General features: G+C 44.4%; 1 protein-coding gene across 1 annotated transcript in view; it reads left to right on the top strand.

Moving 5' to 3' along the window:
* LOC140458021 (probable methyltransferase-like protein 24) overlaps positions 1-12,735 on the top strand; it is a 92,595-nt gene extending 79,860 nt beyond the window's left edge. The window contains exon 5 of the mRNA XM_072551987.1: positions 11,890-12,735. Coding sequence (XP_072408088.1) covers positions 11,890-12,204 — 315 coding nt within the window. The 3' untranslated portion in view covers positions 12,205-12,735. The remainder of the gene's footprint in view (positions 1-11,889) is intronic.
* Positions 12,736-26,967: the final 14,232 nt, after the last annotated feature.

A 26,967-nucleotide genomic window follows, 5' to 3' on the forward strand; every position in this document is an offset into this window, starting at 1 on the left:
GTGCAGTAGGCATTAGGACCCTGCCAGTGCAGTCGAAACTGAGGAATCCTGCCAGTGCAGTCGGCAGTGTGGGGATCCTGCCAGTGCAGTCGAAACTGAGGAATCCTGCCAGTGCAGTCGGCAGTGGGGGGATCCTGCCAGTGCAGTCAAAACTGAGGAATCCTGCCAGTGCAGTCGGCAGTGGGGGGATCCTGTCAGTGCAGTCAAAACTGAGGAATCCTGCCAGTGCAGTCGGCAGTGGGGGGATCCTGTCAGTGCAGTGGGCAGTTGGGAGGAACCACCAGAGCAGCTGGTAGTCAAGGCTTGTGAAGTGAAAGAGAGCTTGAGTAACCCCCCACACCATGTCAGATGCCAACAAGACACCTCCAGTGGGTGATCTGTCTGTGCCAATCTGTCCACAAATATTATTGATACAGATTAGCTGCCTGTCATTGGTGGGACAGGTGGACTCTGCCCATGCTGATATACACTCTGGGGCAGTAGCACACTTGCTCACTGACCCAATCCTTCCTTCAGAGTGTGACTGGGAAGATCCCACCAATCGTATGCCACTCATAAGGAACAGATTGGAGCTCATACAGTGGACAGGAACCAGTTATAAGCTTTATAATACAGGCCTTTTATGAATATAACCACGATTATAATTGACAAATGGCCCTTGAGAAAGGCGAAAGTGGAGACTACAGATGCTGGAGATTAGTGTCAAGGTTAGTGTGGTGCTGGAAAAACACAGCAGGTCAGGCAGCATCCGAGGAGAAGGAAAATCGATGTTTCAGGCAGGAGCCCTTCATCAAGAATGGCCCTTGAAGCCACGTTAATCATTGAAATCATGAAGTTTTTAAAAATAACTGATGCCTCAGTGCGATGAAAATTACTGGGTTGTTTGTAATTTGTTGTACCTGGTGGTTTAATCCTATAAGGGTCAGAAATATTGTGTGTACAGGAGTGGTACAGTATATTCTCCCTGGGGTGGAGCTGCTTGTGTATGGATCTGGTTTCCATGGGGCAGTACCTGATTGTAAGCTGGCAGTAACAGAGAGCTCAGTGCAGCGGATTGATGCCTGTGCTCCGGGAAGATTAAGTTCGGAGAAGGTTGAGTACCTCTGTGACTTCCAAAGAAATGCTACTCAGGTTTGATAATACACTCCGTATCCTGTCCATAATGTACTCAACTTAAACCTTTTGTGCTTTTCAGAGCCTCTGTGGTGTAAAAAGCCCTTTATGTCTGGATTTGTGACAAACCCACAGAAAACAAATGACCTCGGCTGATAGCTGAAACAATGCTGTTTGTAAAGCAGCTGCCTCACCACAAAACCAGTTCTGGAGAGTACCACACGAGTATATCATTACCTTTGTTTCATTGCTGAGTCCATAATCTCATTCCCTCAGGAATACATTTCATTTAAGAAACTAGAATTGGGCTCTCCACCCATGGGTATAGTAAAGGAAAATTTGATGGAATTTCCATTCCTGATTTACTAAAGTAACAATTTTTATTCCTTGTATAACATTCACTAAAACAGATCATCAGGTGATTATCACATTGCATTTCCAACATTAGAACAATGAGCACGTGTCATTAACTGTAAAACATCTTGGGGGCATCCTGACTTTGTGGAAGGTGCTACATAAATGTAAGTTATTTTCTGTGTAATCTAGACTTTAATAATTGTAAAATGGCTTGGAGTCCAGTTCATTAGGGCCATTGAGCCTTTCAAGCCAGCCCTGCTACTCAGTAAGATCATGACTGATCCGATTGTCACCATAAATTCAGTCATCCACTCCTTCCCCCACCGCATTTTTACCCATTTGCTTCAAAATCTATTTCCCACTGTACATGGGTATATTGTCTGTGTGGCTTTCCTCCAGATACTCCAGTTTCCTCCCACAATCCAAAGATGTGTAGGTTAGGTGTATTGCCCATGCTAAATTGCCTGTAGTGTTCAGGGGTGTGTAGGTTAGGTGCATTAGTCAGGGGAAATGTAGACTAATAGAGTATGGGAATGGGTCTGGGTGGGATACTCTTTGGAGGGTCTGTGTGGACTTGTTGGGCCAAGTGGCCTGTTTCCACACTCTAGGGATTCTATGATTCTTCACTGCCTTAAACATATTCAAAGAACTTGCTTTCACCCCCTTTTCAGGAACAGAGTTCCAAAGACCTGTGACCCTCTTAGAGAAACATTTTCACCTAATCTCTTTTAAATGCATGAGGACTGATATTTAGACAGGGACACCCTCGTTCTAGATTCTCCCACAGTGACATCTTCATATCCACCCTGCCCAGACTTTGAGCAGATATTCCAAACCCTGGAGCAGGGCAGATACCCCAGTCATCAGCCCTCTCCCTCTTTGCTGCAAGCCTCCTTGACTAGACTGTACCTTAGCACCACCAAATTCCTTCCTAACCCCTCCTCCTCCCTGTATCATGGTGCCATGGGCAGTTAGGTGACCCTCTTTACAACCTTCACTCTCCTTCAGATAAGCTTAGAGAACCTCAATTCTGTTGGATGTTTGTAAAGCCTAAGGTTATCCTCTGCCCTGTTATCCTCTGGGTCCCCTTGCCCGCCAACACTCTGACTCACCAAGTCAGGGAACCAAACCCAAAAAGGGTGTGACTACCTCCAGGACTCTGGAGCGCAGGCAGACGGTGAACTGTTGTGTCCCCTGGTCTTCACGTCCAGCAGCCGGGCAACCATTCATCTCTCTCCCTCCTATTTCTTCCCACCTGCTAACAAAAGACACAGCAGTGATGTGAGGTTACAAAGATATTCCCTCTTCAGTGACATCCGGTGAAGAAAGTGATTAAGAAAGGAGCGTTCAAACCGCATGCTAAAAATTTTACAACCGACTCACACACTTGTGGGTGTGCAGTCATTGTTGCAACTTGGAAAAGGTGGCAATCAAATTTGCAAACAGCGAGGCCACACAAACAGTAATGAGGTATTGATCAGATATCCTGCTTCAGTGACTTTGGTCAGGGGATCAGTAATGATCAAGGCATTGGGGAGGACTGTTGTTTTCTTTCTCTGCATGTGGACATGCCTGCCTCAGCTTCAGCACCGGTTCAAAGTACCCTGATTGCCATTCCAAGCAAGCACAGTGTCACGTATCGTTATAGTGCGGCTGTCCCTCAGTATCGCTTTGAACCATCAGACTTGATGCTTTTATTTGCTGAATCCTGGATTTGGACTTCCAATATGGGCACAGACATAATGCCAGTTGAGTGCCAGGTGACATATGGAATCATGCTTGCAATGGTTCATCAATATCCTCAATAGATGTGAAATTAAACTTCAGTAAATTGGCAACTTGTCTTTTACCCAACCTGGCATCAGCAGGAAGGAAGAGGGAGGAGGGTGGAAGGGACTGGGGATTTGCCATTGCATGTTGCACAAGTGCCTCTTGCCTGCATCCCCATTGACTGATACAATGTGGAGCATGGGAGGAGGGGACAGAGAAAATGCCTGCAGTATCTGCTCCACTACAGTGTAGTGGGCAACCCTGGCACAAGACCTAAAAAAGGTTTATGTTGTACATAAAAAAAACCCATCTTGCTTATTATAAAATGTGGAGTTTCTCTCCATTCATTGAGTTACTTCCATTTTTCTCACTTTTCCTTTCCATCTCTCTTAAACTAATCTTTCTTTCCCTCTTTTCCTTTTTCTTCTGCTTGTAACTTGGCTTTAATTCACCCTCTTTTCATGCTCCATAGTTCCCCCTGTTTGCTCCTGTGGTCCTTAAGTTTTAATGGTTAAGGAGATGGACCATTGTACCCAGAGTTTATGAACTTCCAGATGCATCCTTGCCCTCACCCTGCCAACGTTAATTCACATTTCCAACAATTTGAACGGCCAGGGAATAATAGAATCCAAGAAGGTGAGAAGAAAATCCGCAAAATATCCCAGCGTTGCAATTTCTGGATTAATTTGTGCCTGACTTTGTTTCTGATAAAAAAAAGTCACAGTCAGAAGAAGCCAGAACGAGTGTTGGCTGTCTGGCTGCTTTCCTGTGCGAGCTAGTTAATGTTGCTGGACTACCGTAACTGTACAGGAAAACCCATAGCAGGGACTCCTCAGCAACACTATGCTTCAGCAGGTGCCTGTTATAAAAACTCTTCTGTAATTTCTTGCCCGTAATTACATTTTGTTTCTGGTGCTAGCTCTAAAAGTTAGGTATTTATGGGCAGTCTCAAAACAAAACCTTTCTAATCCAAGAGAGAGAAAATAAAAACCCTCCTTGATTTTTATCGTGTGCGATCTGATATCCTTTAGGAACATATAAAGGGAATATTGCTCAATGCTTTTAACAGTTCCAGTTAACTACTGAACCTGTTCAGTGTATAGGTTTAGCACCCAGTGTAGCTGATTGAAAGGCCTTGGGAAATAAAAGATTTCAGAAGAGACAACAATTAAATTGGGTTTTTCCTGGGAATTAATGAGAGATTTTCTAATTGGTAATGAGCCATTTTTTTTCGGGTTTCTTGGATGGTCCAGTATTTTATTTTCCAGTAAATGCCATTTTCTGGCTTGTAGCATTTTCTTTAAGCACAAACCCTACCCCATTGTAGATAACTTGTAAAGTTTGTACTCTCCCTGAAGCAGAGTCAAGGGTGTGGTGCTGGAAAATCACAGCAGGTCAGGCAGCATCCGAGGGGCAGGAGAATCGGTGTTTCAGGCATAAGCCGTTAATTCCACAGTTTTTCCATGGCCGGATCAAATGCTGCTTTTTCCTGTGTTTCTGAATAAGGCTGGATTCAGTTCTTTGTAACAGTTGACTGTCCCACAGGCACATTAATAATAAATTGATAAAGCTGTGCTTCTGTCCATAGTTTGAGGCACTATAACAGCTAGCTTGGAATTGCTGAATGTCCGTGGCTAGTTGTAAAAATAAGATACTGGCCGAGAAGACAGCAGAGCAGAAGTAGGCTATTCAGCCCATCGAATCTGCTGCACCATTCAATGAGATCATGGCTGATCTAATAATCCTCAATGCCACTTTCCTGCCTCTTTCCCATACCCCTTGATTCCCTTACTGATTAAAAACCTGCCTCTATCAGCCTTGAATATGTCTAATAACTCAGCCCTGAGTATATTTAATAACTCAGCATTTATAGCCCTGTGCGGTAAAGAATTCTACAGATTCACAACCCCTCTGAGAGTACAAATTCCACCTCATCTCCATTGTAAATGCGAGACCCCTGACTCTGAGATGATGCCCTCAGGTTCTACACTCTCCCACAAGGGGAAACCACCTCTCAACATCCAAGGCATCTAAGAACTTCTGGGTGTTGTGGGGGTGTGGGTGGGAGTGATGGTGTGTGGTGTGGGTGTGGGGGAGGTGGTATGAGTGTGGGTGCATGTGGGGAGATGAGGTAGGTGTGGGGGTTGTGGTGTGGGTGTGGGGGAGGTGGTATGAGTGTCGGTGCATGTGGGAAGGTGAGGTAGGTGTGGGGGGTTGTGGTGTGTGCATGTGGGAAGGTGAGGTAGGTGTGGGGGGTTGTGGTGTGGGTGTATGGGGTTGATGTGTGTGTGGAGGAGGTTGTAAGAGTGTGGGTGGATGTGGGACAGGTGGTATGATTGTGGGGGGTGTGGGTGGGTGTGAGGGGAATGTGGGTGTGGAGGATGTGTGGGAGGTGATGTGGGTGTGGGCAGTGTGGGTGTTGGGGATATGGGTGTGGGGGAGGTGGTATGAGTGTGGGTGGATGTGGGACAGGTGGTGTGACTGTGGTGGGTGTGGTGTATGTGGGTGTGTGGGAGGTGGTGTGGGGGTTGTGGGTGGGTGTGCGTGGTGTGGAGGATGTGGGTGTGGGGGAGGTGATGTGGGTGTGGGCAGTGGGTGTGTGGGATATGGGTGTGGGGGAGGGAGTGTGGGTGTGGGGGAGGTGGGTGTGTGGGGGCTGTGGGTTTGTGTGGTGTGGGTGTAGGGGAGGTGGTGTGGGAGTGGATGCGGGGGTATGTGAGTGGTGTGGGTATGGGGGTTGTGGGTGTGGGGGAGGTGGTATGGGTGTGGATGCGGGGGGGTGTGAGTGGTGTGGGTATGGGGGTTGTGGGTGTGGGGGAGGTGGTATGGGTGTGGATGCGGGGGGGTGTGAGTGGTGTGGGTATGGGGGTTGTGGGTGTGGGGGAGGTGGTATGGGTGTGGATGCAGGGGAGTGTGAGTGGTGTGGGTATGGGGGTTGTGGGTGTGGGGGAGGTGGTGTGGGTGTGGATGTGGGGGGGGTGTGAGTGGTGTGGGTATGGGGGTTGTGGGTGTGGGGGAGGTGGTGTGGGAGTGGATGTGGGGGGGTGTGAGTGGTGTGGGTATGGGGGTTGTGGGTGTGGATGCGGGGGGGTGTGAGTGGTGTGGGTATGGGGGTTGTGGGTATGGGGGTTGTGGGTGTGGGTATGGGGGTTGTGGGTGTGGGTATGGGGGTTGTGGGTATGGGGGTTGTGGGTGTGGGGGAGGTGGTGTGGGTGTGGGGGAGGTGGTGTGGGTATGGGGGTTGTGGGTGTGGATGCGGGGGGGTGTGAGTGGTGTGGGTATGGGGGTTGTGGGTGTGGGGGAGGTGGTGTGGGTGTGGATGTGGGGGGTGTTGGTGTTCTGTGGGTGGTGCTGGACAACTGGATCTGGGGCAGAACACCTCACCATCTTGGAGCAGTGGGTTCGGGAGAGGATCCTGCTGCCAAGACCCATCCTGTAACTTGTCTGGCGTTGTATTGAACAAACAATGGCAGCATCAATGCCTGACCACATCAGCGGGTACTGATCCAATACTATCTCAGGCCTGGCATTCAGAGAATTCTTTATAAAGTCTGATCTATCAAATCATTTGGAACATACTTTTAACACTGAATGCACATTGTTGATGAGTGTTAGTAAACCACTTTGAAAATCACCATTTTACTCAGTGCCTTTGAACACCTCATGTCTTACAACGAGCTACACTGAGAACCCTTTCATTCTTGCAGCTGGTGAAACCATAATTGAATGGCAACGCTGTCTTTCAGCCAAATGATGTGATGGGCTTTTAAGATCCCCAGGGACAGAACCTTGGTCTAAACGTTGCTCTGCAGTCTGCATTGACAGCAGCTTTCAAACCTGCACCTTCATTGCCTTGGAGGACGAGAGGTGCAGACACTACCACCACCTGGGAGTTACTATCTAAGCCACACACTATCCTGGTGTGGGAAGATATTGCCAGTATTGTTCAGTCAAAGCTCTGGGATTGCCTCCCTTACAGCACCGAGGGCGTATTGGCACAACACAGACTGTACCACTTCGACAATGGGCCATCAACATTGACCAAGTCAGTTCATGCACTTTGGATGAATTAATTTTAAAAAACTGATTCTAACTGACAGTTAAAAGAACACATTTTCTGATTACCTTTGGGGTAAGCCTGCTCCCCTGATTGAGACCAACTGAGCTCATCGTTGTGCATTCTCTTGTTGTTCTGGGAAATGCAAATATTCTTGTTTCCATGACAACACCCTGTGCAGACACAAATGCAGTAGACTTCCCATTCCTATGCACAGACGAGGGAGTATAAACACCTTTCACTTTGGGAAATAAACCTCAAATTTCATTATATTATATTAAAATACATTCAGTTAGTGGACATCAGTATGGATGAGGTAGTTACTGCTGAAAACTTATTCTCTTTCTTTCTGATGTTTGCACAGATGTGTCTACACTTTTGATTCAAAATAGCAAGTTGTTCTTTCACAGTAAACATTCTTTCAAACTGACTTCCTGGCTTCAGTGACTATTGTTGTTTTAATCTCTATCACATGAGCCGGTGCTATTTTTTTAAACTTCTATCCCCCAAAGTCTAGAGAGTTGAGGGCTGACCTAATTGTGTAAACGATCAAAGGATTTGTTTGGGAAGATGTAAAGAAGCTACGTCCTCTGGTGACTGAGTGGCACAATCTTCAAATTCAGCTTTTTCAGACGCTTTTTCATATAAAATTGCATGGGGATCTGAAATTCAGTCCCAAGAGGTCCTTGACCCCGGCGCACTTGAAATTTTGAAAGTTGATGGATTTTTGTCAATTAAAACTATCGACATTTATTCCTAAATAAAAACCGAAAGAACTGCGGATGCTGTGAATCAGAAACAAAGCCAGAAGTTGTTGGAAAAGCTCAGCTTTTCTTCTACCTGTCTTTGTGACGTCAGCAAATTACACTCCCGTACCTTGAGTCCCTTCGTCCAAATCATTGCCGTGCAGGCCCCAACACTGCCCCCTGTAACGCGTGACATTCTGCCATCTCGATTCAGCAGGAGGGTCACTCTGCTTTCCCAGTCCAGACCTAGCCACCCATCTTGCCCGACGCCGAGAGAAGTGATCAGGGATCTGGCAAGCTGAGGACATTAAGTGGACATTAGTTCACAATTTAAGGGCCTTTATTGCTGGTAAGTGGAGAAAGCTGTTTGTGGATCTTCTTTCCCAGTTCCCAATTGCAGGGATGGCAAGAATAGGGCAGGGAAATCTCGCCGGGGAAATCTTACCAATGTTTCTCCTTTCCCACCACCTCCATGAAGAGGAAAATCACACCGATTTGTTTGATCTTGTTTACATGAGTTTGTTTAGTGGGTTGGGATTACACAGGTTTCCTGTCTAATAGTGATCCGCTCCACTGTAAGGAACGACTCTGCTAAAGTTTGGGTGGGTCACTGTTGCTGCCATCTGTTTGGACCTGATTTCTTGCCCTGCGACATTGGCGGAGGGTGAGAGGGAAGAGGGTGTCATGGAGACTTCGGACAACAAAAGCTCTTCACAGAATGTTTCTTCCTTTGTATTCAGCCGGATATTCTCGGGTACAATAAGAGTGGATGTATTTCTCAGGGTTTGGAGGCCCGGTTTGTTTCAGAGTCAGCGGATGGCTTTGCCAGTCTCCTGCTGGGAGTCGAGCTGCTGGAAATGCCTGCAGACATGAGGCTGCTGAAATACTCTCTGAGACTATTACAAAGTGGCACTGACACTTGCCTGGAACTGGGTCATCAGGCTGTTTGCAGGAGGCACGTAACTATGGAGACGAAGCCAGCACCAAAAGGTTAAAAAGAAAGAGGAACCAATGTGCTCAAACTGAAATATGGAGGTGGGGGTGGGGGGTGTGGGGTGTGGTGTATGTCGCTGAATCTCAAGTTTAATCTCTGTGAATCTATTCATTCCTGACACATCTTCGGAAAATCAGAATAAAAATGAGTCAGCCAGAATTAGGCTGGTCAAATAACAAGCTAAACCTATCATCAGGAAATATTCCAAGAAAATTTCCCATTATCTTCCACTGTACTGATATGATTGGATATGATTTAAGGTATTTTAGATTTAGATTTAGACTTTATTGTCACGTGTACTCGGGTACAGGAATACAGTGAAAGTGTACAATCTCACCACACACGGCGCCATCTTAGGTACAAAGTATCATAAGAATAAGGTAGAAAGAAATAAAGAACAAAGTTAAAAGTTAAACATTACAGACCTTCCTAGTATTAAGTAGAAAAATAAAGAATTAAAGTTAAAAGTTTAAACATTACAATCTTTCTAAATAGGGAAGTGAACTGACTGATCCGCGTTTTGATATAAAACAAATGCATTTTCAAAATTGCTGTATTACTGAGTCCTTGTGTGGTTACAATACCACTATAGCATACCTGGGAGCTGTACTTAAATCCAGTTCTGGTCAATGGATGGAGATCTGACCTCTGACTGCTGCTGGCTCTCAGTGTGGGATGTGTTGAGGAAACACAAATCTGTTCAGATGTTGTACTGATTTCTGCTGGATGTGTATTGTCAGCCAGAGAGACTGTAACATTGACCAGTGCAGAGAATAGAAAATGCTGCTGCAGCTGATGCTATAAGTTGGAGATAAGTCAATGCTGGGCAGCATGGTGGCTCAGTGGTTTGCACTGCTGCCTCCCAGCGCCAGGGATCCGGGATCAATTTCAGCCTTGGGTGATTGTCTGTGTGGAGTTTGCACATTCTCTCCGTGTCTGCGTGGGATTCTTCCGGGTGCTCCGGTTTCCTCCCACAATCCAAAGATGTGCATGCCAGGTGAATTGGCCATGCTAAATTGCCGAGAATGTGAGGTGCATTTGTCAGGGGTAAATATAGGCTAGTGGAATGGGTCTGGGTGGGTTTCTCTCTGGAGGGTTGGTGTGGACCGGTTGGGCCAAAGGGCCAAAGGGCCTGTTTCCATACTGTAAGGAATCGAATCCAAAAACGAGAGAGGGGAGAGAGGGCACCAAATGTGAAGAAGCATCGGATTTGTCAGCATTGATGTCTGTCACTAATAAACACAAATAAATAGTTAACCTGGTGGGTTTTAGGCAAGTAAGTAATTTGGCGAGTAAATTAAGCACGAATTAACAGGCAGATAATACTTGAAATAAAAAAAAGTGATTTCAATCCTAATAGTCAACACAATAAATACAAATGTAACACAAGCTCAAGACCAGCACTTCTCTCCATCAACATGCAACTGCACAGCTCCGCGATATGCCATTCTTCATTCACTCAGAGTAGGGCAGGGGTCATATCCAACAAGGGTTTTCATCTTCTGTTTTCATGGATTCAATTATCATTAGTAAGGCTCACTTTTATAAACCTTTTCTCCCCAGTTTGTGACAGTTCAGTTGTTGTAGTTTTCCAGCGATCTTTCTAACTGACCAACAACGGTCCAGTTCATCATTAAGCCACGTCTAGAAAATCACCCAGTGCTCAGCATCTCTGAGTTATTCATACAGATCTAGGTTTTAGATCTCTTTGCAAGCTTGCTTATTATCTCCTGTTCCCTGTTTTTTTGTGATCTCCTCATGAATGAGATTTGGTTCTTCTTGTCAGAGGAATTCAGTTTGTTCCTTTTCCTGTCTTGATCTATTTTTTTTGTGTCTGAAACTGTGTGCTGATTACCCCTTTCCTTCTAACTGTATCTTCTTTACAGTAACAATGCCTTTGTTTGTCTTTTATGTGTCTGGTTGCATTGTTGTATATTTATTTCCTTCTTGTTGGCATGACTTCTAGGTTAAGAGTCACCAGGCCACATGGACCAGCATCTCCTATTCAAGAAAATTCCAATTGATCGCTTTACAATCTTTGCAAACTCTTAAACATTCCTTTCAAACATACCTAAAAGAAATTACAGATACCACATACATTATGATTTTTTTTTAATTGTACTGATGAAAGTTTGTCACAATTTATTCACTAAGGATATTGCAAAGTGGTTATACTGTCGGTTGAAAAATAACTAATTGTTGGCGATTGTATTGGGCAAGAAGTGTGGTGCTGGAAAAACACAGCTGGTCAGGCAGCATCAGAGGAGCAGGAGAATTGACATTCGATCATAAGCTCTTCATTAGGCTCTTCCTGATGAAGAGTTCATGCTCGAAACATCGACTCTCCTGCTCCTCGGATGCTGCCTAATCGGCTGTGCTTTTCCAGCACCACACTTTTTGACTCTAATGTCCAGCATCTGATACATTAGGGAGAAATCCATTGCTCTTCCTCAAGAAAACTGGAAGTACTGTGGATGCTGTAAGTCAGAAACAAAACTAGAAGTTGCTGGAAAAGCTCAACAAGTCTGGTGGCATCTGTGGAGAGAACGTTAACGTTTTGGGTCCAATGACCCTTGCCCAGAAGCCTCAGTTTGAAGGAAGGGTCATCTGACCTGAAACGTTAACTCTGATTTCTCTTCACAGATGCTCTTCCAGGTGTATTATTAAGTATGGCAGATGGAAAATCTGGCTCTTGTCGTCAGAAAACTGACATCACCACGCTCCAGTTTCTTAAGGTGATTTAGCAGGCCTGATGCTGATTTATTGCACCTGATGATCTCTTCATCAGGAAGAGCCTAATGTGTGCAGTATTTCAGAATGCATGCCTCATTAAATCTGTTTTCTCTTCTTAGGTTGATGTGCTCAAGGCAGACGTGGAGAGTGCAGAGTGGAAGATTCTTGAAAACCTAATTCTGGAGAATGTCATTGAAGAAATTGGACAATTGATTTTTGCAATTCATTTACACTGGCCTGGGTTTGAGATTGGTGGAAATGACAGTGATGTTGTTCGGTTTTGGTACAGCCTTCTGAAGGAGCTAGAGCTAAGGAACTTCAAGCTTTTCCACAGTTATAAGGATATAAATAAGCCACAAATCTTCCTACGAAAGCTGGCTTTCAATGCTAGTAGCAGCTACATACTAAGCTGGATTAATACCCAGTGGAGATAGCATTGAATGAGGAGATAACGCATTGGCAACAAACTGCACAACTCCATATATTTTGAGGACAGAACGGGCATTATACTAGTATCATGACTTTCAAGTATTTAAATTAGACCCTATGTAACATCAATTGATTTGCTTCAGAGAAAGTGTGTACCTCCCTCAGGATAATTAAAGGAACAAAGACCTTTCAGAGAAACAGTTAAAGTTGTGACTGTGGCTGCTTAGTTCCAGAACTTACTATGACGCTGTGGCTTTCTACAGACAGAGGAGTGAAGAGGGTCAGTATCTGATTTGAACATTACTGAAACTAAGGCCTGCACAGTCATCGTGCCACATTTGGACCAGCTCAGCTGTGACATGTCAAAGATCACTGTGGAGTGTGGGTATTGGAGAGCCCTATCTCAGGGTGGACAGTCACCAATGTTGGTGACAAGGTGATGTTTTCATTTCTATTTCTTTATGTAACATTCAGGAAAATAAATAACTTGCCTTTTCTGTGGCTGTCATAAAATTAAATGCTTAATTTACAAATAAGGACTGTTCGTGTTTCACCCACCTAAAAATAATAGAAATAATTCACATTAATACCTATTGTGTCTCTTAGAAGAACATAGAACAATACAGCAGAGGAACAGGCCACTATGTCTGTGCCGAACATGATGTCATTCCAAAGTAATCCCATCTGCCTGTATATGGTCCCTATCCCTCTATTTCCTGTATCTCTACTGGTCTGTCTAAATGCCTCTTAAACGTTGCTATCATATCTGCTTCTACCACTCCCCTGTCAGCACATTCCAGACACCTACCGCCCTTACGTAAAATCTTGCTTTGTACATTTCCTTTAAGTCTGCACAATTCCACTTTAAACCTATGCCCCCTGGACATTTGTATCCTGGGAGAAAGACACTGACTATCCACCCTATCCATGCCTCTCATATACTTCTTTTATATACTTTTATCAGGTCACCCCTCAGCCTCTGACACTCGAGTACATTAACCGCCTCAACCTGTCGACCCCCCTCCCCCACTCCAACCTCTCACCCTCACAACGCGCAGCCCTCTAATCCCTCTGCTCCAATCCCAACCTCACCATCAAGCCAAAGGATAAAGGGGGCGCAGTGGTAGTCTGGCGCACTGACCTCTACACCGCTGAAGCCAAATGCCAACTCAAGGACACCTCTTCCTACTGCCCCCTCGACCATGGCCCCACCCCCCCATCACCAAACCATCATCTCCCAGACCATACAGAACCTCATCACCTCAGGAGATCTCCCACCCACAGCTTCCAACCTCATAGTCCGGGAACCCAGCACTGCCCGGTTCTACTTCCTTCCCAAGATCCACAAGCCTGACCACCCTGGCCGACCTATTGTCTCAGCATGCTCCTGCCCCATTGAACTCATCTCTACCTACCTCGACACTGTCCTATCCCCCCTAGTCCAGGAACACCCCACATACGTTTGAGACACCACCCACGCCCTCCACCTCCTCCAAGACTTCCGTTTCCCTGGCCCCCAACGCCTTATCTTCACCATGGATATCCAATCCTTCTACACCTCCATCCGCCATGACCACGGCCTCCAAGCCCTCCGTTTTTTCCTCTCCAGACGTCCCCAACAGTACCCTTCCACTGACACTCTCATTCGTTTGGCCGAACTGGTCCTCACCCTTAACAATTTCTCCTTCAAATCCTCCCACTTCTTCCAGACCAAAGGGGTAGCCATGGGCACATGTATGGGCCCCAGCTATGCCTGTCTCTTTGTTGGCTACTAGAATAGTTGATCTTCCGTAATTACACTGGCACCACTCTCCACCTCTTCCTCCACTACATTGATGACTGCATTGGCGCCACCTCGTGCTCCTGCGAGGAAGTTGAGCAATTCATCAACTTCACCAACACATTCCACCCTGACCTTAAATTTACCTGGACCATCTCTGACACCTCCCTCCCCTTCCTGGACCTCTCCATCTCCATTAATGACGACTGACTTGATACCGACATTTTTTTACAAACCCACCGACTCCCACAGCTACCTGGATTACACCTCTTCCCACCCTACCTCTTGCAAAAATGCCATCCTGTATTCCCAATTCCTGCGCCTCCGCCGTATCTGCTCCCAGGAGGACCAGTTCCACCACAGAACACACCAGATGGCCTCCTTCTTTAGAGACCGCAATTTCCCTTTCCACATGGTTAAAGATGCCCTCCAATGCATCTCGTCCACATCCTGCACCTCCGCCCTCAGACCCCACCCCTCCAACCGTAACAAGGACAGAACGTCCCTGGTGCTCACCTTCCACCCTACCAACCTTCGCATAAACCAAATCATCCGCCGACATTTCCGCCACCTCCAAAAAGACCCCACCACCTGGGATATATTTCCCTCCCCACCCCTTTCCGCCTTCTGCAAAGACTGTTCCCTCCATGACTACCTGGTCAGGTCCACGCCCCCCTACAACCCACCCTCCCATCTTGGCACTTTCCCCTGCCACCGCACAAACTGTAAAACCTGCGCCCACACCTCCTCCCTCACCTCTATCCAAGGCCCTAAAGGAGCCTTCCACATCCATCAAAGTTTTACTTGTACATCCACTAATAGCATTTATTGTATCAGTTGCTCCCGATGCGGACTCCTCTAAATTGGGGAGACTGGGCGCCTCCTAGCAGAGTGCTTTAGGAAACATGTCTGGGACACCCACACCAATCAACCACACAGCCCCGTGACCCAACATTTCAACTCCTCCTCCCACTCTGCCGAGGACATGGAGGTCCTGGGCTTCCTTCACCGCTGCTCCCTCGCCACCAGACGCCTGGAAGAAGAACGCCTCATCTTCCGCCTCGGAACACTTCAACCCCAGGGCATCAATGTGGACTTCAACAGTTTCCTCATTTCCTCTTCCCCCACCTCACCCCAGTTCCAAACTTCCAGCTCAGCACCGTCCCCATGACTTGTACGGACTTGTCCTCCCTGCCTATCTCCTTTTTCACCTATCCACTCCACCCTCTCCTCCCTGACCTATCACCTTCATCCCCTCCCCCACTCACCTATTGTACTCTATGCTACTTTTTCTCCCCACCCCCACCTTCCTCTAGCTTATCTCTCCACGCTTCAGGCTCACTGCCTTTATTCCTGATGAAGGGCTTTTGCCCGAAACATCGATTTTGCTGCTCCTTGGATGCTGCCTGAACTGCTGTGCTCTTCCAGCACCACTAATCTAAAAACAGTTAATGTCTGTCTAACCTCTTCTTTTTGCTAATACATTGCAATCCAGGCAACACCCTAGTAAATCTCTTTTGCAACCTATTCAAAGCCTCTACCTTCTTCCTATCGCGTAGTGACCAGAATGGCACACAAAGCTCCAAATGTGACCTAACTGGAATTTTATACAAACTGCAACATGACTTGCCAACTTTTTTCTAACTCAGTGCTCCTAACAATGAAGGAAAGCATACCACATGCCTTCTTTACCACCTTATCCACTTGTATTGCCACTTTCAGGGAGTTATCGACTTGTACCCCAAGATCCCTCTGTATATCAACGCTCCTAAGAGTCCTGCCATTTACTGTATACTTTCCTCTTGCATTTGACGTCTCAAAATGCATCACTTCACACTTGTCCAAATTAAAATCCATCTGTCATTTCTCTGCCCAACTTTCCAACTGATCTATAATCTACTGTATCCTTTGACAACTTTCCTCAGTATCTACAACTCGACCAATGTTTGTGTCATCTGCAAACTTACTAATCAGACTACATACATTTTCATCCAAATCATTTACATATATTACAAGCAACAGAGATCCCAGCCCTGATCCCTGCAGAACACCAACGATCACAGACTTCCAGTCAGAACCATTCCCCCCCCCCCCCCCCCCCCCCAACGCCCCCACAATTACCCTCTGGCTTCTATCATAGAATACCTACAGTGCAAAAAGAGGCCATTTCGCCCATTGAGTTCACATCACCCTTCCAAAGGGCATGCCACCCCATACCCTACCCCTGTAACCCTGCATTTCCCATGGCTAACCACCTAGCCTGCACATCCTTGGACACTACAGGGTAATTTAGCAAGGGCCAATCCACTTCAATTGCACATCTTGGGACTGTGAGAAGAAATGAGAGTACCCAGAGGAAACCCACGCAGAACGTGCAAACCCCAAGCAGACCATCGCCCAAGGCTGGAAGCAAACCAGGTGTATACCAAGCCAACTTTGTATCTAGTTTATCAATTCGATGTGAATCTCAATTGTCTTAATCTTTTGGACCAGCCTATCATGAGGATTGTCAAATGCATTTGTAGATGCTTTCGTCCATGTGGACGACATCAACTGCCTTAACGCTCACTAATCATCTTCGTCACTTCCTCAAAAATCTCAATTGGATTTGGGAGACGTTTTTGAGAGAAGTCCTTCCCTGCATAAAGTCACACTATCTCTAATTAGTTCATTTTTTTTTCCAAATGCGAATAAATCTTGTTCTTAAGAATCTTCTCCATTAATTTCTCTACCACTGACGTAAAACTCACCAGCCTTTAATCTCCTGGATTATCCCTGCTGCCTGCTTAAACAAAGGAAAAACAGTCTTCTGGAAGCTTGCCTGTGGTTAAAAAGGAGCAGCTGTTACAGCCAGAAACTTTTCCTGTCCTCCATCTAGGATTACCCAGAATTACTGTGGTAAAGAATATAGAAGACATAAACTGTAGGGAAATAGATGGTGACACCTTGCAAAACGTCCATATTACAGAGGAGGAAGTGCTGCATGTCTTGTAATACATAAAGGTGGATAAATCCCCAGGACCTGATCAGGTGTACCCGAGAACTTTGTGGGAAGTTAGAGTAGTGATTGCTGGGCCTCTTGCTGAGATATTTGTATCATCAATAGTCACAGGTGAGGTGCCGGAAGACTGGAGGTTGGCAAACGTGGTGCCACTTTTTAAGAAGGGTGATAAGGACAAACCAGGGAACTATAGACCAGTGAGCCTGACCTCGGTGGTGGACAAGTATTTGGAGGGAACCCTGAGGGATAGGATGTACATGTATTTGGAAAAACAAGGACTTATTAGGGATAGTCGGCATGACTTTGTGCGTGGGAAATCATGTCTCACAAACTTGATTGAGTTTTTTGAAAAAGTAACAAAGAAGATTGATGAGGGCAGAGCAGTAGATGTGATCTATATGGACTTCAGTAAGGTGTTTGACAAGGTTCCCCATGGGAGACTGATTAACAAGGTTAGATCTCACTGAATACAGGGAGAACTAGTCATTTGGATACAGAACTGGCTCAAAGGTAGAAGACAGAGGGTGGTGGTGGAGAGTTGTTTTTCAGACTGGAGGCCTGTGACCAGTGGAGTGCCACAAGGATCGGTGCTGGGTCCTCTATTTTTTGTCATTTACGTAAATGATTTGAATGCGAGTTTAAGAGGTACAGTTAGTAAGTTTGCAGATGACACAAAATTGGAGGTGTAGTGGACGGCGAAGAAGGTTACCTCAGATGGTATGGTCCTAGGGAGTGTTGCTGAACAAAGAGATCTTGGAGTGCTGGTTAATATCTCCTTGAAATTGGAGTCACAAGTAGATAGGATAGTGAAGAAGGCATTTGGTATGCTTTCTTTTATTGGTCAGAGTATTGAGTACAGGAGTTGGGAGGTCATGTTGCGGCTGTGCAGGTCATTGGTTAGGCCACTTTTGAAATATTATGTGCAATTCTAGTCTCTTTCAAATCGGAAAGATGTTGTGAAACCTGAAAGGGTTCAGAAAAGATTTACAAGGATGTTGCCAGGGTTGGAGGATTTGAGCTATAGGGAGAGGCTGAACAGGCTGGGATTGTTTTCCCTGGAGTGTCGGAGGCTGAGGGGTGACCTTACAGAGGATTACAAAATTATGAGGGGCATGGATAGGATAAATAGACAAGGTCTTTTCCCTGTGGTCGGGGAGTCCAGAACTAGAGGGCATAGGTTTAGGGTGAGAGGGGAAAGATATAAAAGAGACCTAAGGGGCAACTTTTTCACATAGAGGGTGGTACGTATATGGAATGAGCTGCCAGAGGAAGTGGTGGAGGCCAGTACAATTGCAACATTTAAATGGCATTTGGATGGGTAAATGAATAGGGAGGGTTTGGAGGGACATGGGCCGGGTGCTGGCAGGTGGGACTAGATTGAGTTGGGATATCTGGTCGGCGTGGACAGGTTGGACTGAAGCGTCTTTTCCATGCTGTACATCTCTATGACTCTATGACTCTATAAAAATCTCTGTCTACGCCCCAGCAATCTCCTCCATTGTGGGTCTTGTTTACCTTAATATTTTTCAAGAAGTGCTTCACATATAGTGAACTAGTTTAAATTACATTTATGGTTATAAAAGCAACAAAACCAATATTGTATCCAACACTGTGAGGAATGATTACAATCTAAATAAATGTTTAGACAAGAGAATTGGGAAAAATCAACTACTTGCAGAGTCTGTGAAAGGAGTGATATCAATTTAAAAGTAATGTTGATGGTTAGAGAGATTGGGAAAAATATTTTAATAAAGCGATTGGAAGTCAATGCTTTGTACAGGAAGCGATTGAAGAGAACATTAGACACAGGAGCAGAAATAACCATCCGGCTTTTCAGCCTAATCTGCCATTCACAAAGACCTGAAATGATCTGGACAATCTAATACATCCTTTAAGGAAAAATTGGATAAATGATTGAGAGGAAGATGCAGAGATATTGGAGAGGTCATAAATTGCATAATTGATTTTGAATTCCTTCAGATAAGAGCTAGAAGACGTAAAGGGCCGAATGTCCTACTATTGTGCTGCAAATATCAATGGTTCAGTTTAAGATATCTTGTCATGGTTGAATGTGAGTTTGCCAGGATGTGAAGAGTGCCATGACCATGGGTCAGACCTCGAAGTACCTTGGACAAATTTCATGTGCAATTCTAAAATGTATTTATTGTAAAGTGGATTGATGTAACCGAAAATGGCTGCAGATGTAAATTGTGTAAGTAGCTGCCTGGAGAGAGAGCGCGCCACAGAATGCCACATCTAAGGCTGTGAAGGGAATTTCAAACAATGGCCCTTCATTTGGGAGGGGAGGGAATGAGGCAAATTGAAACAGACTGGACTGTGATCTGTTGTGACCACAAAGATAACGAGGGCTGACATGCTTGATGGCAAGGTCACCTCTGCAGATTATGTCTCAAACTGCAGGCACATTTTGTGGAGGATACACAGGACAGTGGCTAAAAAGCTTCAACTCCACTATTACGGACTGATGGCATAGAAAGCCCTGGTGCAGACCAGGCTTGGTTTGAGCATTAGCATGCTGTGGAAGTCACAGAGGAACAGTCACTCCTGTGTTGCAGGTAGAAGATAACTCACTCTCACCCTGAGTGATGCAAGGTAGTAAAAAAGAAACTGGACAAAAGATTCTCTTTCACCCCTAAAATTGGAACTCAATCACAATCAAAAGGAATCAGAACTACTGAATCTCAACCACTCAAGCATCATAAAACTGACCGTTCAACAACTCACACCAATGGTACCGGTAACTTCCAACATTCAACTATCCCCTCTTCATAAAAATAATTCAGAGACTGATCTGTATTTTCTGTTATCTTTTGGACTCACCTCTTATTTATAATGTGTGCTTTGTTGGTGTCTTATGTTTATTAATGAATAAACACTCTTTTTGTGAATTGGGTTCCTTTTAAAACATAAGCTTATTTGAATCTAGCAGACAAGTATTCAGAAGGGAAAGGATCCTTTTCACATTGAGGGTGGGAGATTAAAGAAAGTGAGCCAGTTCACCCGTCATCATTGGGAGATTAATAGTTTTGGGGTATCCTGTGTGAAATGATAGTGAATTGGGGAATCTAGCCCAGAGTCTAGTTGTAACATAAGAACAGACTGCCCCTTTTAAAAGTCACCTTCATCTGAAACAGCAGCGACTCAGCATAAATGTTAACCAAGCAATCTCTGATGGGGGACTTAGAGCCATGTTGTTATGGATCTGAGGTGAGAATGCTATCACGAAACTGACATCTTTTTATCTAATGGACGAAGATTGTCATAAGTTCCACTTCTCATAAGTGGATCTGCAGGAGCATCCAAACCTGTAGCTTCCTGAATGATTAGAGATTAAAATAGAGTGGAAAATGAGGCTTATTATAAACCACATAATGGACAAACTAACAAAAGTAAGATCAATGGGATTGAAGGAGAAGTGGCAACATAAAAACATAAGAACGACAAGTAGTGATCAACGGTAGCTTTTTAGACTGGAGAGAAGTATGCAGTGGTATCCCCCTTGGTTGATTTAAGGATCACTGCCCTTCTTGATAAATAGTAATGATCCAAGTAATGATCCAAATAGGTCAATATTTGAAAGTTTGCAAATGGCATGAAACTCAGAAATGCATAAATATTGAGAAGGGTACAAACAGACTTCAGTAAGAGGTAGATAGACTGATGAAATGGGCTGATGTCTTCAATTCAGCACACAACCTTTGAGAAAGGAGTTCAAGGCTGAGATTGGTGAGAGAGGTCAGTTACAGGGATAGGCTGTAGATGATGGGTTTGATGTTCTCTGTGCAAAAAAGGTTTGGAGATTTGATTGAGATGTTAAAATCATGAATTATTTTGAACTGTGAGAGAACACGGGGCGGCACGGTGGCACAGTGGTTAGCACTGCTGCCTCACAGGGCCAGAGACCCGGGTTCATTTCCCGCCTCAGGTGACTCTCTGTGTGGAGTTTGCACATTCTCCCCGTGTCTGCGTGGGTTTCCTCCCACAGTCCAAAGATGTGCAGGTCAGATGAATTGGCCATGCTAAATTGCCATAGTGTTAGGTAAGGGGTAGATGTAGGGGTATGGGTGGGTTGCGCTTCGGCGGGGCGGTGTGGACTTGTTGGGCCGAAGGACCTGTTTCCACACAGTAATCTAATCTAATCAATCAATCTAATCTAATCAAACATGTTTGCACAGACAGGGTCAGTCACAAGTGAACGTATATAAAGTGATTGGCAAAAGAATTGAAAATGATGGACAAGCATTTTGAATGCAGTGAACTGTATTGATCAGAAACAGTGCTGTCGAAAGGAGAATGGAAGCTGATTCAATCGCAATGTTCAAAACAACCACAGAGTGCCATCCAGGTTCAGCGGGTTATAGAGAGGGCAAGTGGAATGTTGGCCATTATTTCAAAGGGAATAGAGAATAAAAATAGAGAGATTTGTGGAAACTATACAAGGCATTAGTTAAACCACAGCTGGAATACTGTGAATTATCTTGGTCTCCTTATCTAAGGAAAAAAATACAGGCCTTTGATGGCAGTCCAGGCATAAGGTTGATATCTGGAATGGAGGGAGTGCCTTAGGAGGAGAGATTGAACGTTTTGGGACTGTACTCATTGAAATTTAGAAGAATGAGAAATTACCTTCCTGAAACATACAAGAGTTGGAGGAAGCTGAAAAATGTATTGCTGAAGAGTTGGAGGAGTCTTGACAGGGTTGATGCAGAAATGTTGTTTCCCTTTTGAGAGTCGAGAACCAAATGGTATAATCTCAGAGGGAACAATCATACATTTATGATAGAGATTAGGTGGAACCTCTTTTCTCAGCAGGGAGTGAATTTGTGGAATTCTTTATCAAGGAGTCTGTTGAGGCTGGGTCATTCAGTACTGTATATTCAAGGCTGAGACAGATTTTAATCCGTATAGGGAAAAGCCAGGAATGAGGAGTTGAAGATGATCAGATCAGCCATGGTCTCATTGGTGAACTTGACGGGCTGAATGACTGCTATTTTCGATGGTCTTATTGTAACTGCACATATATTGCCCACTCCAGGAATGATTGCAGCCTTTTCAATTTCCATTGCACATTGGCATTACAAAGGAGAAGAAAAGGCAATGCAGGCTGCACTCAGCATCGCACCCACCAACCAATCCCACCCAGGACATTCATGTTTCCTGCCTTGAACTTTCAGTTGTGACATTCCATACATTCCCATCCCACCACCAATTATTCACCCTCTGCATACCAGCGTTTTGCCTACAACTCCTACAATAGATTTGCTTCCCTCTCTGGCACAGTAGTATCACCTGATAACCCCTCCTTGACTCTCAGTGAGCGTCAAGGAATGACCATGGCCCTGACTTGGATGGATAGCTCCAGCCTGTGTGTTACTGGAATCCTGACTGACATCCCTGAAGCTCCCAAACTGACTCACCAGAAATCTCTGGATTGGTTGCACTGCAGTAATACTGAAGCCCTGAGCCTGCCCACCCCAAGTGTTGACTGAGCATGTCTAAACCCCCTGGACTGAGATTGGACAGTGCCCAGAACTCCCTGTGACAGGTCACTCTTAATGATGACATCCCCCTTAACTTGACCAAGACCTACTTTCCTTTGACCTTGAGACATGGTAATTTGGCTGACACACATGCAGTAGGTTTGCTGCATTAGCTGCTGGCGCACGGTGTCATTAGCAACACGTCCATCCACTTGACTGATCACTCCTGCCTATTGCCTGGCTTTGTGCCAGTGTTCGACAGCAGAAGAATTATGTTCTGAACAAAGCAGCAAAGCACAAACATAAGGCAATGCGAGGCAAAAGGCAATGCGAGGTAAGCTTCCAAGTGGCTGCAGAACGAGTAAGCCCAATGAGACCAAGTGAGAAGCCTTGTGATGTACCCTGTTCTGATGCATGAGATGGGCGCATTGCAATGTAAGGTATCAGTATGCTCCAAAGTGCAGTATTGTAATGAAGAATTCTATACTGATCAAGTTGGAGATGTGCCATAATGAGGCTGGTGCATGTTCAATGCCAGCCTCCATGAGGAAGGATGCAGCTGGGTTTTTGGGAACTGCTGTACAAGGTGGAAGCGTGGAGGTGCCAGTAGTGAGTAGAAGGACCTGCTCTAATGTCCATGCTGGGAACTGTCACAGTCTAGTTTCACTCCACCATTTGGAAGAATAAGACATTGCAAATTAATGAGGTGAGATCAGGTACTAATGAAACTATTCAAACCGTTATGGAAATTCCCACTTAATTTTCAAATGTAGAGAATCTCATTTTATCAATCTCACTACCTTTTCACAAATGATTTACCATTGCCCCTTGTTCAGGCAGTGGGAAAATTAAGCCAAATATATCATTCTTAAATATATCCAACGAATATTCTCTTAAAGCAAGAATATTTTAGAACAGCACTCAACTGCTCTGATTTCACTGGTTTACATTTGTGGATATGTGAGTTAAAAGCTTGAGAGAAAAATAGCTTGTTACAACTAGCACTATTATAGATGTAAAAATATTTTTTGCATAATTCATTATTGTGAATGTCTCTTCCATTAGAAACTCTTTCCAGCTGATGCTAAAATGAATCCAAAGTCATAAATGTGAAACAACACCATAGCAACTAGAGAGCTGTAAACTGCAGGGAACTTGAGACTGCAGGGAGCTTGAAACTCCAATGGGATTTTTGGAATAAAAACTCAATTGTCAAGTAATGGAACTTTGCCTAGAGGCATAACATGGGAGATTCAAATCAAAATTTGTATGAACAGCTGATGCAAATCTCTCACATTTCAGGTGGAATTCAGACCCTCAGTGCTCACTGGCTCAGGGCAGCTGTCAACTTAAAACTTCTTAGAACAAGTTCTCAAAACCCAGTGGGTTCCTGTGAAAGTACAGGGAGATCTATTAGTCAGATAAAGCAAAATTGCACAAATCCTCACACCATTCTTTTCAAGCAAAAGTAACATGGCTTCACTCAGATCCTAACAGTAGGAACAGTGACTAGTCCATTATTGTTGTCAGCACCTGATCAGAATTTGAGATGCTTTAGCTTCTTGGCCTTTCAACTGGAGGGCGGAACTTGTAAAGGTCTAGGAATTGACAGTACAATGCCAAATAGTGGGAGGGGTAGTGGGATAAAGAGAATATTTTTACCTCACAACTGATTTCTTTTAAAGTGCTCATTCCATGATAAATGGGCACACTATGATTCTGACCTCATGTGCAGGACAGAAAATATTCACATGGTATGGTCTGGTCTGAACTGAACAACCCTAAGGGAGTGGAACATGGTCACAAGGGTGTTTTTGTAAAGGAGGTCATTGTAGAGGAAATAAATAGTCTAATATAGGAGTGACTGGTATTCAGTGTGAGATAGTATTGAAGATAAACCCTAGGAATCTCGAAGGGTTATGTGACAAGAGCCTGGGAAAATCTTCAAGGTCAACACTGAGTCAAACTGTTCAGAGAGTGCTGTTTACAGCTCACTTGATTAGAATGAGGCACACAAAACTCCCCCATCTTTACTTTTTATCTCACCTTTGATTAAAATTCCCTGCTAAGAGTCAGCTTTGAGTCAGATCAAACATCTACATCTTAGCCTTACAAGGACAATAATGTATGGTAACAGGGAAAGTACTGCAGAGTGTCAGAGAGCACAGGAATAATAGAAGGAAATTTGACTGATAGCACAGAATGAGGAGAAAGTGAGGACTGCAGATGCTGTGGATCAGAGCTTAGAAATGTGTTGCTGGAAAAGCGCAGCAGGTCAGGCAGCATCAAAGAAGGAGAAGGAGAATCAACGTTTCGGGCATAAGCCTTTCTTCAGGATTCCTGAAGAAGGGCTTATGCCCGAAACGTTGATTCTCCTTTGATGCTGCCTGACCTGCTGCGCTTTTCCAGCAACACATTTCTAAGCTCTGATAGCACAGAATGGCAAGTTTTCTTTGTTAGGTGCAGAGATAGCACTGTGTGCTATTAGGGGCCAGATTTTCACTTGTCATTTCATATCAGAGGTTTGTAGGCCCCAGTCTTGGGCCAATAGGCACTGTACTGGATTACTGCCACATCCCAACCTCGAGCCACTTTTACAGAAGTTACCTTGGAATCAGAATAGTTACTTACCTTCAAGCAGTAGCCAAGCACAGACCATTATGGAGAGTGCCACACTGCCTGGTATTGCCAAACCATGGTGGTCTCACAGCGAACTGCAGCAAGGATTCATGGATAACCCCATGTGGGCTCCTACACTTGTTACAGCTGCTGGGAGACAGCTTCAACTCTGGTCATGTCAGGGAAGAATTACCCTGGTTTCTTCATGATTAGAACCAGACAGTTGTGGCTCTTTTAAAAAACTCTTCTTTGGAGGGGTGGTGGACTTCCACCTCAGTCAGTGTAACTTATGAGTCTGTGTTGAAGGACTTCCCAGTGACAGACTAACTTCAGAACCCTAGAAGGAGTTATGATGGTGAGCTCTGTCCTTGGATGTGACACACTTTGTAAAGGTTGAAGTTGATGGGTCATGAACAAGTCATGTGGAGTCATGTTGTGGGACTGAGACCCAGGAATGGAAATCTATCCTAGTAAAAGAAACCTTACTTTACTGGGCCTACTCTGCTACTTCTGGCCAGTTCCTCTGCAATAGATAAGAGTACATAATCTAAGCGCTAAATCTAAGACTGAAAGAGAGTACTGCTTTATTAGAGATACTGCAATTTGGTTGAGTTACTGATGGAAGCCTAGTCTACTTGTACACGTGGATGTAGAAATACCTATGGCACTGCTCAAAAAAAAGTTCTCCACTCTCCTGACTGATACTTTGCCTTCAACTATCATAATTGAAAAGACACTATCAGATGATAACTCACTGCTTGGGGAGTTTAGTCATTAACAAACTGGCTGTGCTTGTCTATATAATTTGGCACTTCCAAAAATAATTTGAGTGTGAATGGCTATGAGCTTCTCAGGATGAGCAAAGTGCTATTTAGGCATATTGTCTTGTATATAATTAGTAATACTGACAACTTCAAAATCAAACAGACTAGCTTTCAATAATCACTTATTTCTTGGATGCATCAACAATCTCTGCATCACAGGTTAATTAGAAAATATAACTTTCAATATAAAAACATGTGAACTGGCAAAGACTCCAAATGTAGCCTTCAAAAATAAGTTTACTTTAGAGTTGGATGAAAGGAGGAATTACTAAAAGCCACAGACGAGGAACCCTGCTGCTTTCTTTATGCTTACGCTGGGTAAATATTTGTGGTTTATTTCAACATAGGTTTGTTGGCTTTCTACTACCCACAAAGAAAAAAGGTTTGGTTTCTCAGTCTTTGCACTATGTATTTGTAGAAACAGACTCCCTACCTCAGCTCTGAAATCCATCAGCCGGATAATTTGTCACCATGCCATTACATTTGTCTTATTTATGGTCCTTACAAATGGAAGCCTATTACAGTTCACAAATGTGAGCTTATCCAATGCGTCAGATAACTTCATACAAGATATCATCACAGCCTATATACTGACTGACCAGTCAGGATATAAAAATCTGCATCAAATCACAAAGAATGATTCAATTTGAATTTCCAAAATACTATTTAAAGTGCACAATGATTAATGAATGATCTCTTTTGTCACCGATTTATAAATTCATACATGCTGTTTTCAACGATAAAAGTTCAGTGTAATTTTCTTCAGTAAAATGCTTTCTTAATGCCTGACAAAATTGACTGTTTGACATTTTAAACTGAACTTCAGTCTTTCATATGGTCTGTTTGAAATCGAAAAGAAGTTCTGAAACAATTGCACTCTCACACACGCAATGGAACAGTAAAGTATATGTATATGACGCACTATACACCAATTAAGTCACAGTTTTAAAAAGTCCTCTGAACTCCATTTACTGTTAAGTCTGCAAAGCTCATAAGTGTCAAAAAGGTTTTTTTAATCATGCAGCACAAAAGTATTTAAAGAC

This window comes from Chiloscyllium punctatum, chromosome 3, assembly GCF_047496795.1.
Source record: "Chiloscyllium punctatum isolate Juve2018m chromosome 3, sChiPun1.3, whole genome shotgun sequence".
NCBI lineage: Eukaryota > Metazoa > Chordata > Chondrichthyes > Orectolobiformes > Hemiscylliidae > Chiloscyllium > Chiloscyllium punctatum.